Here is a 16515-nt window from a genome sequence, read left to right on the forward strand (position 1 = left end):
GTCAGCGTCTTCCTATTTCATAGAGGTTTTTCTTTTATTCTTGTTGGCAAAATTTACTATTAGCTAAAGTTATAAATAATGAGTTCTTTTTTGCTGCAACATTATATTTTTTCCTTTCTAATCACGCCCTTAATTCTCCCAGTTTCTCTGTCCAGATTCCACTCACCACACATTTACACACCAAGAACCCAAACACCAAACACAGAAGTCAATCCTTTGATCAATCCAAACCTTATAATTATGGAATAAAATGTTCTTTAGTACAAAGGCAATGAGAGGTAAGAGAAAAGAGCATGGCATTTTCCAGACCTGGGCTTAAATCATAACCTGGGAGCTCCCATCTCTTCATTTATAAATGAGGATAATAATATTCACTTCCTGGGCTAATCATGAGAGCTGAATAGGCTCAGAACATAACAGACATTCAAAACCAGTTTTAATTTTTTTTCTCTCATTAACACTTATTTTCTCTAGTTATTTTTGTCTAATGGTCCTCAAACTTTTAGATCTCAGGACTCTCTTACACTCTTAAAAATTAAGACATCCAAAAGAGCTTTATATCTATCAATATTCAGTGTCTTAGAATGTAAAACTAAGAAAATATAAAAATAATTATTTATCAATTTATTTAATAATTACAATGAAAAATACACTGCATATTACTATAATAATTCCTTTAGGAATAATAACTACATTTTCCAAAACAGAACAAAAGTTAACAAGATGAGTGACACTTTTTTACATTTTTACAAATCTCTTAAAATATCTGATTTAAAAGAAGACAACTGGCTTCTCATACCTGCTTCTCCATTTAATCTGTTGTAATACCTTGTTTTGGTTGAATTCCATGGAGAAAGTCAAACTTCACACAGATATATAGTTGGAAAAGGGAGAAGCAGTTAATAGATTTTTCCAATAACTGTAGACATTCTTCTTTGATATTACATTCAAACTGTACAAGAGGTAAATTTATTTTCAATGTGGAATCTGAAAAAATATCAATGAAATTCATATTTTGTTACATTAAATACCATTGGTCTGTTTTGCGCTTTGAATCGCTCTTTTACTGGTGTGTGTGTGTGTGTGTGTGCGTGTGTGTGTGTGTGCGTGTGGTTTTTGTAATATAACGCTTTGGTCATTTGGAAAATGAAGTTACAGTGAGTTATGTAGATCTTCCAAATTTCATGATATAATATCTAAAAAAATCATATTTGTTAATATCATCATTAATCCCATCAGATAGATCTTGAAGTATTGGGAAGCCATTAAGCCATGGGTGGCAGATGATAATTTTCTGAAGTTCTAATTTTCTAGTTACTTCAGATTTCATCATTGGCAACAAATACTGACAGTCATTTTCCTGGAAGTAGCAGGCTTACTTTCTTCATTTTTAAGAACATGTCTGCCAAAAACTTAAGTTGGAATGATAGTTTGGCTTTCAGATCAAATGATTGTTCCATAACATAGGCCAGTTCAGTTCAAACAATCGCAAGTGTTTCTCCACTATAAACATGTATTTCACTGTGCAGCAGTAATGCTGTATGCATATTCCCCATGTGGTCACACAGAAATATTTTTTTTAAAAACACGTATCCAAGGGTGTAGACTTAATAAAATTAATTTCTTTTACTGCTTCATCAAGGACAATCAAGTGAAACTAGCATTTAAAAAAAAATTATAAGGAATACTAGGCAGTTTGGTGCCACTGCCTTGATCTGTGCTAAGGCACCAGCAGTTTTATTCACCATTGCTTTGCATAATCAGTGAAAAAGACAAATAACATCTCTTATTATTATGAAATACGTTTGACCTGAAAAACCCTCTGAAAAGGTGTCAGGGACCTCTGTGGGTCTGCACACCACACTTTTAAAGCCTCCGTTTTAATCTAGTCTCTAGTGCTTTTTGAAGTAGCTTGCTTTCTTTATCTTTGTTAGATGGAAAGTCACTAAAACTTCGTTTCACCACGTAAGAAGCCTGAATGGTTTACGTTTTTGAAAGAATTTTCTCTTATGCTGCTGTCTAAGAAACATCAAGAAAAACCATATTTTCTCCATTTTCCTATTTGTAATGAATTGTAATATGCATTTAAAAATATTTAACAGCACAAAGATAAAATTTTCTCCATCGAACATTTTGAGGGATTTTTTTTTAACATCATTTCACGTTTGATTTGGTGTTTTGTTTTATTTTTGAAGACTTGAAGTGAGGAATTCATTGTAGTTTTGCAAAAGAGATAACTGAACCATGAAATGCTTAGATTTCCTATATGAACACACAAAAAACCATATATGAGTATATAATATAATTTTTAATAACAAGCCCAAGTGAGAATACAGACAAAAAGAAGAAAATGGAAATTATTTCTAATCCCACTCAAAAAAGATGTTGTTAACCTTTTAGTATATATCATTATAGTCTTATTTTATGACTTTTATTTAAAGTTTCAATAAAAATATAAGTAGCACTTTTTATATTGTGTTTTACAATTTTAAATTTGAATGCATTTTAAATGCAAATCTATTGTTGTCTAGGGACTCAAAATCAAGTTATTCAGCAATGAGTAGTTCCTTCAATTTCTATCTTAGAAAATAACAACCAAATATAAGCATTTGTTGGAGGAAGAACTTTGACCAAAATAGGCAGTCTCCAGTCAAAATTTTCTGGTGTGACCCAGCTCTGACATTCTGCTTTGTTTTAGCTTCATTCATCTCCCAGCACATGAATATGTTTATTGAATTAAATAAATGTATTCCCCTTTCCAAAAGATTAGAGTTCTAGTAAGAAGTACATAGCAAATAATTCTAACCAACAAAAATGCAAATTTCTTACCGAAAGATAGGAATACTAGTTCTCTGGCTCCAGAAGATTCTCAAATGCCATTTTGGTACAGTGTGAACCAACACCCCCAAACAAAAGATTAAACGAAACATTTCCAAGACTAGTTGGGCTCCAGGGACAATGGTATACTTCACACAGTTATATACTTTTTATAAAATACTTTTATGTAATTTTTACAACAACTTTGTGAAGTAATTATTATTATCACCCTCATTTTAGATAGACAACTATTTAGTCTTTTTATTCTAAATCTAATGGCATTTTCTTCTACCCTGTAGTTGCTTTAAATACTACAGGAGCAATTAGGACAAATGCTACATTATTATCATTTAATAGGTTAACTTTTTTTTTAATTCCTCATTTCACATTTCAAAATACATTCATCTTTGAAGGTGGGAAAAAAATCGACTATATAAAAAATTTTAAGGTATATATCCAAAAACACTGTAAACAAAATTTAAAAACAAACTACAAAGACAAAAGTTTGATACTATTTAGAGATAGAGTTCTCAAAATCATTAGAAAATAAAAAATACCCCATTAAGAAAATGGGACATCACAGACTGTACCATTCAGTGCTGGCCACCTTTAACCCCCCCCTTGTTCTGAAATCTGAGGACGCATCAGATTATGACCTACTTTTTGTGAAAGTCTACTGACAGGAAGTAAATGATTATCCTTGCAGACACCAGCATTCTGGTTCTGGCAGAGCTTCATTTCTCAGTGTAAACAAATCCATAGTCATTCTGACTTATATATATATATAGTTGATTCTCATCATTTACAGAAGTCTTGTTCTGTAAATTCTCCTCAACAACTGCATTAGAGAATGCTGAGCATTTCTCCTAGGGGAGACACAGGGTTAGGTTCCTACGAGTCTCTGGTCACGTTTCACCAACTGAGCAATACATAACTTTGTTTTCTGTGTGTTTCTATTTAAAGACATCTTATTTAATACATATTGTTGATTTATTAATGTTGAAATCACAGCCAACAGCACTGTAACTCATGCCAGAATAAAGTTTAACTAACACGTGTATTTTCCCCATAAGACACATCAAAGTCTTCCTGCACTTAGGAATACCAGAGAGCACTTCAACACTACACTTGGGAGCCACTCTAAACAGCAAAATTACCCAAAAATCACAAAAATGCAAAAAAAAAAAAAAACCCCCATGGCACCAGATAGACCACAAAATAGACCACATACTGTTTACAGTATGACAGCTGGAACAAGAAGGCTGTCTTATTTGACCTCAGCTGGAAACATACGTATCATATCAGGTGACTCAACTTTTTTTTTTTTGGCTGTATTGGGTCTTCGTTGCTGTGCGTGGGCTTTTTCTAGTTGCGGCGAGCAGGGGCTGCTCTTCCTCACGGTGCGCGGGCTTCTCATTGTGGTGGCTTCTCCTCTTGCGGAGCACGGGCTCCAGGTGCATGGGCCTCAGTAGCTGTGCCCTGTGGGCTCTAGAGCGCAGGCTCAGTAGTTGTGGCTCACGGGCTTGGTTGCTCCGTGACATGTGGGATCGTCCCGGACCAGGGCTCGAACCCATGTCCCCTGCGTTGGCAGTCAGATTCTTAACCACTGTGCCACCAGGGAAGCCCAGCTCAGCTTTTTTGTCACTCTGTGCACGTACACGAAAGACAAAGTACTGAAAGGACTGATTTGGGGGTTACAAATACATTTTAGCAATATGGATTTTCAAAGATATGGAATCTGTAAATAATGAGAATTGACTGTATACCTCAGGCAGGTGACTATGGTGAAAAAGAGCCTACTCCTCAAAGATGCATCAGCTCCTTGTATGCTGACAAGACAGGCTGTTGAACTTGCAAAGACGCTCACCTAAGTCAACCAGCTCTCCTCAGAAGCATACCACAGCCTCACTGGGGGCTACTCCTTTTTGTCTCTGTGCTTCTACACCTATGTTTCTCAAACTTTGGAATGCATCAGGAAGACATGGCTCAACACAGGTCTCTGAGTCCACACCTAACATTTCCGATTCAGCAGGTCCAGAGTCATACCCCAGATTTTGCATTTATAACAAGTTCCCATGTGATGCTCACGTGGCTGGTCCAGGGACAACACTTTGAGGATCTCTGCTCTATGTTATTTATCTCTACTTTACAAAGGAAAACCTAAAGCTCAGAAGGGTTGAGTAACTTGCCAAAGTCTCATGCACAGCTACTAGCTGGTTTTCAGAATAAAATGTGGCTGATTCAGGATTAGCAATTTCTGTTCTACTGTGATGTCTTTAGGGCAGATCTCATCCTAACATGGCATTTTCCTCACAGGTAAACTGTTTTTTAGTTTAGTGGTGGTTTTACCCCAGGCTTGTCCACAATAGTCTGTTCTATCACAATAAAGTTGGGCTCTAGAATCAAGAGCCTTGCTCTGATTTTCAGGCCCTGGGCAGGCAGGACTGAGCAGAGGACGAAGTAGACAGGTTCCTCTCTCAGTCTTGCTACAGGGAGACTCATCCTTGGTGACAGTTTAAGCTATCAAAATACAAAGGAATTGTTGTCATCATGTAAACTTAATGGTGGATTTTGGTTGAGAGGCAATAGAAGGTAGTGATTACACACACACACACACACACACACATGGGGAGTCTGATCACCTGATTATCTGCTTTCTGTGTTTGAACCAATGCAAGACACACAGCAAGCTCTAAGTGTTAGCTAATGTGGCCAATTTGGAAGGGCTGCGTGGGAGATGATGAAAACAACCTTAACAGTGAGACTCACAGCCAAGTTACGGAGTCGGGCACTTTAGAAAAATGCATCTTCATTGAAGGAAATGCTGTTAGGCTATTAAACCCATTCATTGTGTGTTGTATCATATTTCAAGAACATTTTACATCTTCCTTTTGCAGTAGTATTCCATACATTTGTTTACCTACATTTGGATTCAAGCACATTTTGCCGTTGACAAATGATGCAGAAAGATTCAATGAAATTGTGAAGAATCAGAAAATTTCTGCTAATATTGACACCCCAGAAGGTGGATTTGATGCAATTATGCAAGCTGCTGTATGTAAGGTATGCTGAGGGGAGCAGTGTTTCATTCTGTTGACACAAATTTCATCTCTTGTGAACAAATCTCCTTTGAAAAGCTTAGCTAACTTTATCTTTCCTTTAATCGCCATATTTCTACAACAGATACTTAAAATTTTTGTACTTTTTTAATTCCATCATGTCGAAACGGGAACAATTTTTTATGCCTAACATTCAAATAGTCTAATAACATTGTAGTACAGTTGGGAAAAATTGGTTAAAAGAATAGTCATGTATGATTAATTTTCAAAGATCCAAATCATATTCATTAGTTTTTGAATTAACCATGGTGAAAAAAAAAGAAAAAAACAAAGACAGCAATTAACGAAAAAAAGTAAAAATGCTCTGATTCAGAATAAACGTCTACATATGATCAGATATCTATTGTTTCGAACAACAAAATAAGCATCAGAAGCCACAGTGTCTCTACAGCAATGCAAGAATTCCTCTCCGCCTTGACAGTCAGACCCATATCCATGGGAACGATTCCCCTGTCTTCAGATGACAGTCTTCATGGAAAATATCAGGAAACAGATAGGGCCGAAGGTCCTAGAACGTGGGAGGGCCAAAGAATTAAGGAAGGAAGGAAAAAGATAAAGGTACCATGGGGCAGCTACGATGAGCTTCTGTCCAACTAGTTCCTTGACTAATCTTAATTAAAGGGGAGAGCTCTGCAAAGAGACAGAAAACAGACCATCTTAATTAACAGTACTCTGCAGTCATACTTTGATAAGCAGCTTTTATCCTTGTATTACGTTTATAATTTTTGGATGATATCAGTAAAAAGAGAAATAGGTGTCTACAGGTTGGGTGAAATTTTAATAAAACAGGCTTACTTCGGGTCCGTTCTGTATTGCATTCTTACTAGCTCTGCTTCAGCTTGGATTTGGGATAATCTATGACCTCCCTCACTCCCTTCTGTCATTTTTCTGGTAAATTGAAAACTGGACAGTAAAAATAATTAACTGTGTAAATGTCAAGATCAACTGGATACTGATTGTAGTGGAACCATTTTTTCTGAAGCATAAATCATCTGAAAATGTAATCCAGGATAAAACAAAGGTCACAGAGTTTCATGTTTTTAATATGTTAATATTACCAACTCACAATAGGTGAAACAGTCTAAAATAGATTGAGCAGCAATATATATTTTAATAATCTGAATGTGTCCGAGCATAACTGATCCACTCTCAATAAACGTCTGCCCCTCTCCCATACAAGCTAAATGCTTCTTTCTCACTGTAGGAAAAAATTGGCTGGCGTAACGACTCCCTCCATCTCCTGGTCTTTGTGAGTGACGCCGATTCTCATTTTGGAATGGACAGCAAACTGGCAGGCATCGTCATTCCTAACGATGGGCTCTGTCACTTGGACAGCAAGAATGAATACTCCATGTCAACAGTCTTGGTGTGTAACCTATACTCTACACTGTTTTCAGGGCTACAAGCAGGCGAACGGAGCAACAATTGCTGTAATACACAGCAGAGTAACCCACCCTTGGTAGAAGCAGTGCACATTTTCTGATTTGAGATTAACACATTGGCCTTTCTCCATCCTCATCGCCCTTAGAGGTCCCCTCAAGAGCACAGATGGGCGGTGGCGATGTGGGATAAGTTCAGATTTGCTGTAGTACGAATGATCCCAGAACCTCCCCAATTTTTCAAAGAGCCCGAGGCCAGCAAAATGTAATACAGTCAGCTTATTCTGTTTGAACCATAGCCCTGGAAAGGAAGGCGCAGACCAGAACAGTAGTCACCTAGGAGCTGTTTTAAATGATGGTCCCAGAGTCATGCTGCCTCAATAATTCCGTGTTTTCATGGACCCTGGGATTCCCTGGGAAACCACTAGTCAGGTGCTGCTTGGCTGGCGCTTAATAATTTGGCTTATTTTCGTCATTTAAAAAATGCTCATGACATTCAAAAAAAAGAAAAAACACTTGACTTCTGTAAAACAAGGTAAAAATTTCAGAGCTCTTTTGAGGTACATGATCTCATTTGATCCTCACCAGAACCCTATGTGTCTAATTGTTTCCCTTGAACAGACTGTGAGGCTGCCACGCTGGTGCATGTGTCCTTCCCTCTGTCTGGAATGCCCTTTCCTCCAAGGCTGCTGAGAAACTCTTACTGATCTTTTAAAACCCAGTTCGGTCATGACTGCTCCGGGGACGGGGAGGACCCTGTCTGACCTCCACTGGGCCCCAAAGCGATCATCTCTCCCCTGGCTCTTATACATAGATGGCTTCTTGGCCATCGCCATACGGAAATGTGCTTGTTGGTTTCTGTCTGTCTTTAACATACATCCTCAGTACCAGAACTGGTTTATTATCTCTATTTGCTGACAGCACAGTGCCTGGAGCACACTAAAAATAGAATTGAATTATGAAGCAGAAACCTGGAAAGGTCATATTATCCCCATTTAACACTTGGGGAAAAAATGGTACAGAGAATCTAAGTGACTTTTGAAAATGACAATGCTGTAGAAGTGTGTGTAGGGGAGAGAAAGAAAGAGGGAAGAGAACGCAGGATTCTAACATCAGATTGGAAAAACTATCCTCTAAAAAGAAAAGAATTTAGTGAGATAATGTACAGAAATGCTTACTACAGTGTTGGCAGTTAGTTTTAAAAAATCTAACGGTTCATGAATTATCTGCTATCATTTCTTGACCTAAATTTCTAAACTTCAACATGGCTGTTTCTACCTAACTTTTGATCAATAGTGTTCACCAAATTTATATATTTTTAATTGTATCGGTTGTCCTTCCATATTATAGGATTAGTGAGGGTAGCCACATTTTGTCTTTTAGCCAATGAGGGGTGATAAACCGTGAGAAGTGGATCCCTTTTTTGTTACTTTTTTCTTGCAACTATTCAAATGTCCCATAATAGACATCTCAGAAAAAAGCAAGATCACAGAAGCAAATACTGCCTGTTGCCTAATATGACCTTCTCCTGTAATATATGTTCAAGTGATTCTTATTAAGTTGCTACAATGCACAGAGCTGTGGGCTATTTCCCTGCCTGCAACATAGCCCCCAGGTCCTCTGAGCACTTTCTATGCTCTCAACACTGGGCCAGGCTCCTGGGGCCGCAGAATAACAGGGCATGATCCCTGGCCTTGAGGAATTTAGAATATAGTTGTGGGAATTAAACCAATAGATCTGGATCAAATAGAAAACCATATTCACCCACCTATGGAGGGCTACGTGGTGCCATCCTGGCTTCATGGTGCCATCCTGGCTACACAGGCACAGCAGTTAAAAGTTCGGAGAACATCTGGAGATAAGTAGGAACCAGCGTTGGAGGACCTCAGGCTTAAGGTTGAAGGATACTTAATGTCTGGGCAATTGAAACACAGAGACTGAGAATGTCAGACTCAGAAAGCTTTATAGATAGTATCTGGATTCTGCTAATATCCACTAATAAAAATCCAAATGGGATAGAAAGCACGCATTACACAGCCAGATTTGCAGTTGGGTAATTGACCTGAGTATCTTAGGCAAAACTATACTTTTCCCTCAACTTTAATTTTGTGGCTGAAAACAAAAATATTCCAGAAGTGCTGAGAATATATGAACATACCACATTCGTGCGCAAGAAGGCTTATTCGTCAGTGTTCCTGCACTTTGGCTGACTGCAGTCATAAGCAACACGGTATTCTTAGTTCCCTTGTTTGCAGGCCACTCCCTCATTTGAGGTTTTTTTTACACATTATTCACATTTGGAGTCATACACCAGGCAAATGTGCTCCAGGTTTTCCAGGCTTGGAAAGTAAAGGTCATCTGCAAATATGATAATTAATGACTTTATATTTTAAAGTACTTGTATCACTCAGGGATGAATGTATCAATGGAACAGAAGTAAATTGAATACAATGGCTTTTCAATTGCCCAGTAAAAATATTGCAGCATCCCATAAAACCAATTTGTGACATCAAAAAGGCAGTAAGACCAAACTGGAGAACTGGTACAGGAATCTCTCAAGTCAGAGGGATTTAGGAGTGGCAGTGTGTGCTTCCTCAGCAGGTTGGTCCTTCCGCAACCCTCATCCCGCCCCATCCAATTCCAGTCAGAGTTTCAGAACTGCAAGTGTCACCTCGGTCACCTTCATCACAGCCATGGTCCCTCTCTCCATTCTAACATTCCCTCCAATATTTGCCTGCAGGCAACTGGCACTTAGAAAAAGACATGTATCTCTACCCTTGAAAAGATGAGACACTGTAAGTCTGTAGATAAATTTAGTGATCTCCTTGGAGGTGAAAGAGCATAATACACCACGTTGACAGGCACCGACTCTAAGGAATTAATCGACTTACAATATCTAGGAAACAATTACTAAGCCAATTAAGAAAATAATGCTAATTGCGTATTTGTTTACTTGGAGTGATAGACACAGTAATGCCTGTGAGAATTGAAAATGCCAAACTCAGTAAGATATCTTTGAAAGAGATATTCCTTTATTTTACATACTTTTGTTAAGAAGATACTTAAAATCTTTGTGTTCAATTTTAGGAATATCCAACAATTGGACAACTCATTGATAAACTGGTACAAAATAACGTATTATTGATCTTTGCTGTAACCCAAGAACAAGTTCATTTGTATGAGGTAAGCAAACATGATTTAGGAAATTCCTTCAGGGAGATTATTGGACATGAAACTTTAACTCTGAATTTAATACATGGGAGGCCAATAGGTAATCATTAACACGTACCAGATACACTGGACACTGGCAAGGTGGATTCAGTTACTGTTTGCAATTTAAATTATAAACACAGAGGTGCAGCAGGGAGTGGAGGACAGATGTGGTGGGATAAGGAAGAAAGAGTTATGGAAATGAAAAGTTGGAAGAGAGTCCCAATAAACATAGGACCACCTGTCTAATGGAAAATCAATCTATCTTCCCTTGAGCTATTTCATCTGATAAGGAGAGTTAACAGTGAGCAGAGAAAATTATGAGAATGGGAGGAGACTTGACTTAAATCTCTGACGTTTGCAAATTCGATACATAGAAAATACACAAGTAGAGATACAACTCAAACTATTGAGAAGTGAAAAGTTGAAAGAAAAAGATTTGTTAAACCCTGGGCCAAAAGATAATTTCTCCCTTAAAGTAGTTGGATTTGCAGTTCAGGTTTTTGAATGGAAGCACCAATGGCAGAAAGGAAATTGTTTTGTTAGATGAAAAAAATGTTCATAAATCACCGCATACACAGTAAAATACATATTACAAGTGCAAATGTTTTCTGTGGCTTCTTTCCAGCCTCAGAAAAACAATATGTCAAAATGCCAGGCATTGGGGTACTAGCAAATGATCTATTATTCCTCATGGGCAGTTTCACAGAGGAGGAATCTCTAGCCTGAGTCCTAGAAAATGTTGAGAAAATATGTGTCCGTTAAACTGTCTGTACCTTCTATGCAGAAGCTTCAAATACTCCTAAATTCAAAGTCGGATCTCCCATTCCTTTTGAAAGGACCTCTTAACTCGCTTGGTGAATTTACAGGGCTCAGGAAACACTGAGATTATTTCACAGAAGGCTTTGATTAAATGCCACTCACTGCTCAGGACGGTACAATCCATGAACTTGCATCAAGTTCTGTAGAAAGGATCCAGGAGGAGATCCTATCTTGCATTTTTAATGAGAGGAGGGTATTGTACTCCAGGTGAGACTGCCTTCTGCTGAAAACGAAGGAAGTCCCTTGCAATCAAGCTACATACTCGAGGGCTTTGTTCTACTCAGAGACCATGTGGGTTCACCTGATCTAGGCATTTTCTTAAGGCTTTTTAGTATGTGATACTCGTTTCCAGTGGTTTTAAGTAGTAGAGTTGCAGTAAAGATTTTTTAAAAGTACCCCAAATACAATAGTGAGTCTATTCTGCCTTTGATTCTTAAGGCTAGAGTGAGAGGACCCTGGGGGTCACCACACCTCCTCCAAAGCAAGGCTCCTGTTCAGAAAGGGGAGGAGAAGTTGCACAAAGTTTTCTTAAAAGAGGGATCTGGGAAACACGATTGATGATCACGAACAGAGACGCCCATAACTCACTTTGGTAATAGTCTTTAAGACACAACTCATTCAAATGCCTCCTCAAAATTGCTATTAAAAAGACAGAGCAAGGTGAAAAATAGCTCTGTGGCAAAACAGAATGTCGGATTTAAACAGGTTGCATCCATGGTTCCCTGTTGCAAAGGAAATGATCATTTCCAAGGAAAACACCCGATTAGAGCCTGCCTCTAACGTAACAGCAGGACATTTATTTTGCCTGCCTACTAATCTCATCAGGAGGTGAATTTCTGTTCCGTTGTGACCTGTGGTTTTTACCATCTAGGCTCCATTAAATTCAAAGGGACATTTGCAGGGAGCCATGCAGTGGACCAGGCCAGCAGCCCGCTCTGTGACTCTGATCCTTTCATTATTTTATTTTCATTCTGATGGACTCATCATTTCCTCTGCATTAGTGGGAATAGACGGCAGACTGGTCTAAAGATAATGACAGCAGCATTGCACTTCCCTGAAGGTTTTGCACAGCATGAAAATGCTGGTTTCTTGTTTTATTGATAATGGAAACTGAAAATAGACCAGTAATGGCTTGGGTTGCCTTTCCATTTAAATCTCTTAGAAGGAGCCCTATGTGTGCAGGAGCCCTATGTGACCTGATGTTTGGATAGCTGTGATAGAGGCAGCATAACGACCAAAGAATCACTGAAAAATAAAACCAGTGATAGGATAAATAAAGCAACTAAGTGGTTGGATCTAATGGAAATTCCAGGAGGCAAACTGTTTGCCCCAGTTCTGTGTTAAGCACAGTTATGTGTACACACCCGGGACAGGAGCTAGGTCAGGTTCAATGGTGCCCATCTTGCAGCAAATAAAGAGTTATGTTGCCCGTTCATGGAATGCAAGAAAAAATGACTATTTTTTAAAATAACTTTGGTAAGATGCCTTGGACTGCCCAGGTGTGTATGTTGCCGTACTTTGTGGTAACAGAGATGAACGAACAATGGAAAGGCTACAGTGAGCAGTTTTGCCTCCTGTTCATTATGACTGCAGTGTGTGCCCCAGACTCCAGCAAACAGATGATTTTGAACAAACTTATTATCATGGATAGTTTCCTGTTTGTCCAATTACAGGGTTCAAAAGATAATGATAGATAATAGACTGAGTAGTAGGTAGTATATTACATTCAACTGCTAAATACCATTTTGAATCAGGATTCAATTACCCAAGCTTTAAAAAAATTTTTTTATCTCCTCTGCTGTTTTCAAATATTTACTGTTAATTTACATCAATTTAGTATCAGGCTACTAAGCCCCAACTGTCTAATTTGACTAGTCTTTCCTTGCTAATGAGAGACTGAGAGAAAAGCAATTAAATTAGCATCTTTTACTACATTGTCAAATCCTGTTGTTAATCACCTGGGATTATTTGCAAGACTTTAAAATATCTCATTATCTTTCAAAATGTCTACCTCTGGCTGGAAAAGATGAGTTTTATGACGTTAATTGTTATTGTATATATATATATATATATATATATATAATAATAATTGTATGACCTGGTGTTTATGATGTAATGTTGAAACACCACTTAGAAAGTAAACAAGATGTATTGGTAAAAGACACTTCACTAACATCTGTGGCCACTAATTGATGACCCTGTGGTTATTAGGACAGAATGATGGGTCTAAAGCATGGGGACAGGGGCCCAAGCAGGTTGTTCTACCAACCAAAAGGCCCTCCCCTCTGGAGGTAAAAAACCTTCTATTATTAACTCTGTAAAGAGCATGGTGGGTCTCGCTCATCTTTCTGTTTAGGCCAATTCTCAATACAAAGTAGATTCTCAGTCAATATTTGTTGAATGAATTAAAAAACAAAAAACTGCAATGCAAGCACTTCATTTTTTCTCAAATGGGCTTTGTGTGACAAATGCCTGTCAAGGTCAAGGGAGCCCATGTCCAAGAGCAGGTGGGGGAGCCTGACCTACCATTATGGTCTCCTGCAGCCTTGGCTGTTTCTTCTCCACTTGAATCCAGTTGGCACTAGAGAGGAAAGGAACACTCTGCCATCAGCCTTGGGATCACCCTGTTGGATAAGCTCCAGAGCCTTCTTCCTAGTCTGTAAAAGGAAAACCCGAGTGATTAACCACTTGACGGTCATTAATGCAAAAACAAACACAAAGGCTACTGCAATATGCTATGAGCCTGATGTTTCAGAAGTGTGGCTTCTGAAATTGTCTACCATATACAAGTTTCAATTTTTCAGGAATCAAAAACCCAGTTTTTATTTCACCCTTTCTTTCCTTTTTCTCCTCATCTTTTCAGCTTTTCACCATAGCAAGGGAACTGAAAGGAGGCAGAGAAATTAGGGAGGGAGATAAAACAATCATTGGACACTTTTGCTATTTGCAGCCTGTTCTATTATTGTTTTGCTTTATAATGTTTACTGTTGGAAAAGACCAAAACAATTTTTTCCAGTGAAAATCCCTTTATCTCTCCGATCGGTTTTTACTGAATAAAAGGACTGGAGTGGATGACCTCCAGCTTTGGTAGTCAATGATTCTGGACCTGGAGGGGGCGCAAATCACCATAAATTCCGATGATTTACCCATGGATAAAGTATAGCTAGCTGTAATATAGCTAATTTTAGGGCACGGTCTAAAAACTTGTTCTTTATCTATGAACCCCATCCTGTAATTATGGAAATTCCAAATTTACGCTTTTAATGAAAATAAAATCATGTAGGAATTAAAAAGAGAACTTCTGGATTACGAGAAACATCCATGGAGTTAATAAATTGCTCTCAATTCAAGTGTAATGGGAAAGGATTTTGATTTCTCTTTATTTGCTGGTATCTGAGAATAAAGACCAAGGAGAGCCAGCTGCCTGCACTTTCCTCATTAATAAAAACACCTCTCAGAGAGGGAGATTTTAGAAAAAAAAACTCATGTCCTCAGATTATCAGGGCAAAGTGGTTGGAAGTATTTTCCAGACTAATTAATAAACCATAAACACGAAAAACATCAGTAGTTACCCCCTGGGTTACACAGAGTACTTTTCTTCTAAAGAACACAAGGACTCATAATCCAGAAAATAAACACACAGAAAAAAAGATACAGATTTATAGTCAGGGTCTTACTGAGATGCCTTCTTAGGCCAACCCATGTAGAAATATAAAATGAGATTTCATCAATACTAGGCCTAAATATTTCAAGATTTACATAATACCCAGAATGTCTAACATCATTAAAACCAGGGTGCTATTGACCATAGTCTTCATTCATTCATTCATTTATCAAACATCCATGAGCCAGGCCAGGGTTGGTGACTAGAGAGAAGAAGACACAGTGTCTGCCTCAAGAGCATTAGCAGACCTGTAAGCCAATGATTTACCTAAAGGTTAGAGGTTATTTTAGAGGTTATGTTCTAGAGACCCCAAGGCAGAGTTTCCCTGAGGGGCCAGAGTTTTCACATCTGTTAATGTTTTTACTCTTTTCTATTCACCATTTTTATTAGAAGGGGCAGCAAATTAATCGGCAATCTTAAAACTACCTTCGATGCTGAGGGTATCCTAGTGCTGGCCCTTCACTTTATAGAGGTGGAAACTGAGGGCCAGAGAGAATCAGCAACTATGACCATGAGAATAATAGGGAAGGTTTTGCTAAGGGCTTATTAGGTGGCAGCTGGGGTTAACTATTTTTAACTCACTTTATCTTTTAATCTCCTTTTTTAGCGCCCCCCCAAATCCAAAAGCAAGTGCATGTCGAGAGTCAGGATTTGAGCCCAGACAGTTTGAATCAACAGTCCCAAACAGTGAGTCGAGTCACAACTGAACTTGAGTTTCTGCAGTGAAAGAGCAGGCCCATTCCTAATCATTAGGCCAGCAGAGAAGCAGCCTTTTCACAAAGTAACCGGCTTTTGAAAGTCACCTGAACAGTAAGGCACAGAGCCCACGGGAGCAGCAGAGCATTCCCTGCAAACGGCAGAGTCCTTCAAGGCCAGTAAACACTGGATTTTACTTACTCTTGCTGTTAACTTAGACAAATAGAGCAATCTGAATATGTGTGGACTTGAAAAGAGACACCATCTGGATCTTGCCTAGTGTGATATTTAAGCCCCTGAGCGGTAAGAACGGGCCCCACAGTTAGGGAGCTTATGCCATTGGCCAACCCACCAAAAATAGCTAGTCTCTAAGGTGACCGCTATCGAGGTTTCGGCCAAAGGGAGAATAGGGGACACATGGTCTGACACAGGCTGTAGGCCTCTTATGATGATACCATTCAAGCACATGGAAAAAATAGAGTAACACAATGAAACACCCACGTACCTCCTGCCCAGCTTTCTCCAATCTTAACACTTTGCCACTATATTTTGCTTCCGATAATTTTACAGACATAAAACATTTCAGATCCAGTTGCCTGCTGTGTAACTGCCCACCTCCCTCTTTCCCTCCATAGAAGTAACCAGTATCCTGAACTTAGTGTTTATTATTCCCATGTTTATTATGTGAAGCATTAAAACATATGTCTACCCATAACTAATTATGTAGTTTGGGCTCACAAGTTTCATTTCATGCTGTATGTATTATTTCTATAGTTTGCTTTTGGACTCAATGTTATGTTTTGGGTTT

At 38.4% G+C, this 16515-nt stretch overlaps 1 protein-coding gene across 3 annotated transcripts in view; it reads left to right on the forward strand.

The window, feature by feature from the left end:
• Positions 1-16515, forward strand: part of ITGB6 (integrin subunit beta 6) — a 68300-nt gene that overhangs the window by 7805 nt on the left and 43980 nt on the right. For all 3 annotated transcript variants that reach the window (XM_032638320.1, XM_032638322.1, XM_032638321.1), the window contains 3 exons: positions 5715-5880; positions 7141-7302; positions 10403-10498. In XM_032638320.1, coding sequence (XP_032494211.1) covers positions 5715-5880; positions 7141-7302; positions 10403-10498 — 424 coding nt within the window. The remainder of the gene's footprint in view (positions 1-5714; positions 5881-7140; positions 7303-10402; positions 10499-16515) is intronic.

Source organism: Phocoena sinus, chromosome 7 (genome assembly GCF_008692025.1).
Source record: "Phocoena sinus isolate mPhoSin1 chromosome 7, mPhoSin1.pri, whole genome shotgun sequence".
NCBI lineage: Eukaryota > Metazoa > Chordata > Mammalia > Artiodactyla > Phocoenidae > Phocoena > Phocoena sinus.